The sequence below is a fragment of the Poromitra crassiceps genome (assembly GCF_964638095.1).
Source record: "Poromitra crassiceps genome assembly, chromosome: 9".
Taxonomy (NCBI): domain Eukaryota; kingdom Metazoa; phylum Chordata; class Actinopteri; order Beryciformes; family Melamphaidae; genus Poromitra; species Poromitra crassiceps.
The window spans coordinates 42,305,719-42,310,718 of NC_139630.1; the positions used below are offsets into that span (position 1 = coordinate 42,305,719).

Genomic DNA, 5,000 nt, shown 5'->3' on the forward strand with positions numbered 1-5,000 from the left:
TTTCTCCAGGTCTTCCAGATAGCCTATGTGATTTTAAATGTCTCTGTCCATCTCTGTGTATTTCTCCAGGTCTTCCAGATAGCCTATGTGATTTTAAATGTCTCTGTCCCACTCCTCTGTGTATTTCTCCAGGTCTTCCAGATAGCCTATGTGATTTTAAATGTCTCTGTCCATCTCTGTGTATTTCTCCAGGTCTTCCAGACAGCCTATGTGATTTTAAATGTCTCTGTCCATCTCTGTGTATTTCTCCAGGTCTTCCAGGTAGCCTATGTGATTTTAAAGGCAGCCAACTCGCCTCGCCCAGGTAAGCCTTTCTGCTCCGGCTATGTTTGATGTAGGTATACTATGCAAGGTATACTATGCAACTATATCATTAAAAAAAGTTTTTTTTATCCTTATAGAAAAGTTTCCCCTCAAAAACATATATTTTTTAACACACTAAATACATTGGCAGTGTACACACAGGGCACAGCGTCTCTCAACATAAACACACTGCCACACTATTATATGACCCAGAAGTGATCGTTTTGAGGGGAAACTTTTGTATAACTATATAATGTTTTTTTTTATGAAATAGTTGCATAGTAAACCTTTAATCTGAAGGTGTCTCCAGCTAAGCTATATGATGAACCGTTCAACAATTACATGATCTCCACGGTCAGGTGGCAAAGATATTTTGGAAGGTTAATATTCCATTCAGTATGCATTTTTACTCTGTACTGACTCAGATTTACTTTTATTGCCACAGTAAGTAATCACATTACAAATGAGGAATTTGACTTAGTGTAAGCAGCGCAGCGGTCACATCAATAGTTAGAAGACAAAGACAATACAAAAAGACAATCACAAAGAATTTAAGGTCCAGTCCAATGTATCTTTAAAGTGATGTACAGAACTCCGCTGCCAGGATTCTCCCCCGGACCAAAGCCTGGCAACACATCACCCCCACCCTGCATCAACTCCACTGGCTTCCCATAAAACACACCACCCCCACCCTGCATCAACTCCACTGGCTTCCCATAAAACACATCACCCCCACCCTGCATCAACTCCACTGGCTTCTCATAAAACACATCACCCCCACCCTGCATCAACTCCACTGGCTTCCCATAACACACATCACCCCCACCCTGCATCAACTCCACTGGCTTCTCATAACACACATCACCCCCACCCTGCATCAACTCCACTGGCTTCTCATAAAACACATCACCCCCACCCTGCATCAACTCCACTGGCTTCCCATAACACACATCACCCCCACCCTGCATCAACTCCACTGGCTTCTCATAACACACATCACCCCCACCCTGCATCAACTCCACTGGCTTCTCATAAAACACATCACCCCCACCCTGCATCAACTCCACTGGCTTCTCATAACACACATCACCCCCACCCTGCATCAACTCCACTGGCTTCTCATAACACACATCACCCCCACCCTGCATCAACTCCACTGGCTTCTCATAACACACATCACCCCCACCCTGTATCAACTCCACTGGCTTCCCATAAAACACATCACCCCCACCCTGCATCAACTCCACTGGCTTCTCATAAAACACATCACCCCCACCCTGCATCAACTCCACTGGCTTCTCATAACACACATCACCCCCACCCTGCATCAACTCCACTGGCTTCTCATAACACACATCACCCCCACCCTGCATCAACTCCACTGGCTTCTCATAAAACACATCACCCCCACCCTGCATCAACTCCACTGGCTTCTCATAAAACACATCACCCCCACCCTGCATCAACTCCACTGGCTTCTCATAACACACATCACCCCCACCCTGCATCAACTCCACTGGCTTCTCATAAAACACATCACCCCCACCCTGCATCAACTCCACTGGCTTCCCATAAAACACATCACCCCCACCCTGCATAAACTCCACTGGCTTCTCATAAAACACATCCCCCCACCCTGCATCAACTCCACTGGCTTCCCATAAAACACATCACCCCCACCCTGCATCAACTCCACTGGCTTCCCATAAAACACATCACCCCCACCCTGCATCAACTCCACTGGCTTCTCATAAAACACATCCCCCCACCCTGCATCAACTCCACTGGCTTCCCATAAAACACATCACCCCCACCCTGCATCAACTCCACTGGCTTCTCATAACACACATCACCCCCACCCTGCATCAACTCCACTGGCTTCTCATAACACACATCACCCCCACCCTGCATCAACTCCACTGGCTTCTCATAAAACACATCCCCCCACCCTGCATCAACTCCACTGGCTTCCCATAAAACACATCCCCCCACCCTGCATCAACTCCACTGGCTTCTCATAACACACATCACCCCCACCCTGCATCAACTCCACTGGCTTCTCATAAAACACATCACCCCCACCCTGCATCAACTCCACTGGCTTCCCATAACACACATCACCCCCACCCTGCATCAACTCCACTGGCTTCCCATAAAACACATCACCCCCACCCTGCATCAACTCCACTGGCTTCCCATAAAACACATCACCCCCACCCTGCATCAACTCCACTGGCTTCTCATAAAACACATCCCCCCACCCTGCATCAACTCCACTGGCTTCCCATAAAACACATCACCCCCACCCTGCATCAACTCCACTGGCTTCCCATAACACACATCACCCCCACCCTGCATCAACTCCACTGGCTTCCCATAAAACACATCACCCCCACCCTGCATCAACTCCACTGGCTTCCCATAAAACACATCACCCCCACCCTGCATCAACTCCACTGGCTTCTCATAAAACACATCCCCCCACCCTGCATCAACTCCACTGGCTTCTCATAAAACACATCCCCCCACCCTGCATCAACTCCACTGGCTTCTCATAAAACACATCCCCCCACCCTGCATCAACTCCACTGGCTTCTCATAAAACACATCCCCCCACCCTGCATCAACTCCACTGGCTTCTCATAAAACACATCCCCCCACCCTGCATCAACTCCACTGGCTTCTCATAAAACACATCCCCCCACCCTGCATCAACTCCACTGGCTTCTCATAAAACACATCCCCCCACCCTGCATCAACTCCACTGGCTTCTCATAAAACACATCACCCCACCCTGCATCAACTCCACTGGCTTCTCATAAAACACATCACCCCACCCTGCATCAACTCCACTGGCTTCTCATAAAACACATCCCCCCACCCTGCATCAACTCCACTGGCTTCTCATAAAACACATCCCCCCACCCTGCATCAACTCCACTGGCTTCTCATAAAACACATCACCCCCACCCTGCATCAACTCCACTGGCTTCTCATAAAACACATCCCCCCACCCTGCATCAACTCCACTGGCTTCTCATAAAACACATCCCCCCACCCTGCATCAACTCCACTGGCTTCTCATAAAACACATCACCCCCACCCTGCATCAACTCCACTGGCTTCTCATAAAACACATCACCCCACCCTGCATCAACTCCACTGGCTTCTCATAAAACACATCACCCCCACCCTGCATCAACTCCACTGGCTTCTCATAAAACATCGTAGATTAGAACTTTCAAGGTCATCCTCCTCACCTTTAAAGCCCTACACGGTCTGGCCCCCTCATACCTGTCTGACCTACTCCACCTCTACACCCCCTCATGTGGACTTCGTTCTTCTGACATCGGACTTCTTGCCATCCACCGCACCAAAAGATCCACCCTTGGTGACCGAGCGTTCTCTGCTACTGCTCCCAAGCTCTGGAATTCCCTCCCACTCTCCATCCGTGACTCTGGCTCCATCAACATTTTCAAGAACAGACTAAAAACACATCTCTTCAGTCTCGCTTTTCCTCAGCACGGCCTGGGTTCAGCATAGCACTATCCCATAACTGTTTTTAGTCCCTTTTTATTCATTTCTTGTGCTGTTTTTATTCTATTTTTATAGGGTTCTTGTCCTTGAGTTCGAGAAAGGCGCTTTTTTAAATCAAATTTCTTCTTCTTCTTCTTCTTCTTCTTCTTCTTCTTCTTCTTCTTCTTCTTCTTCTTCTTCTTCTTCTTCTTCTTCTTCTTCTTCTTCTTCTTCTTCTTCTTCTTCTTCTTCTTCTTCTTATGTATGATGTGGGGGGGGTGTAGAGGCCCTATTCGTGGGGTCGTGTTTGTTTGGCAGTTGGGAAGAAACTGTTCTTGCGATGAAAGGCAGGTCCTGAATCGATGGCAGGCTGCATACGATCAGCTTTTCAGCACAGTGGGTGATGCACTGCAGTCTGCAGATGTCCATGAGGGCAGCAGCAGCATACCAGATGCTGGTGGAGGAGGTGAGGATGTCCATGAGGGCAGCAGCAGCATACCAGATGCTGGTGGAGGAGGTGAGGATGGACTCCACGGTGGAGGTGTAGAAGTGTGCACCATCGTTGCCTTTGGCACTTTGAACTTCTTTAGCTGCTGCAGGAAGTACATGCTCTGTTGTGCCTTCTTGATGAGAGCTCTGATGTTCAGCTCCCATTTCAGGTCCTGGCTGATGATGGACCCCAGGAAGCCGAAGGACTCCACAGTGTTCAACACTGTGTGTGACTCCCCAGTCAACATCAACAGCACAAATGACAAATACATGAACACTAACCGATGCATTTTCAGGGAGAGAGAAAGAGAGAGAGGGAGAGAGAGACAGACAGACAGACAGACAGACAGACAGATGTTTTTTTCTACCTTTCAAAACCTTACAGTAGCTCTTTTAAGTCTTACATTTCCCATCCTCTTTGTACTCTTTTGCATTTGGACCGGGTCACTTTCTGTTCTATCAATCAATCAATCAATCCAGGAGATAGCTTTACTTGAGAAACGTACTGTCCTGAGAGGGATGTTATATCCAAGCTATTAAGAAATAACTGGAATTGAATGTTCTGTCGATGAACTGCAGTTTCTATTTACATTTTGAGTGCACTGACCAGACCACAGGCTTGGATTTCCACTCCTCTTTTTATGTATTTATTGATTTATTTTCTGCTCTCGGCATGATTGCTTTTTGAAGGG

General features: G+C 47.8%; 1 protein-coding gene across 1 annotated transcript in view; it reads left to right on the top strand.

Moving 5' to 3' along the window:
- lama2 (laminin, alpha 2) overlaps positions 1-5,000 on the top strand; it is a gene marked incomplete at its 5' end in the record, with an annotated part of 265,649 nt that overhangs the window by 71,852 nt on the left and 188,797 nt on the right. Inside the window, 1 exon segment of the mRNA XM_083643211.1 lies at positions 253-304. Within this exon segment, the coding sequence (XP_083499337.1) occupies positions 253-304 (52 nt within the window).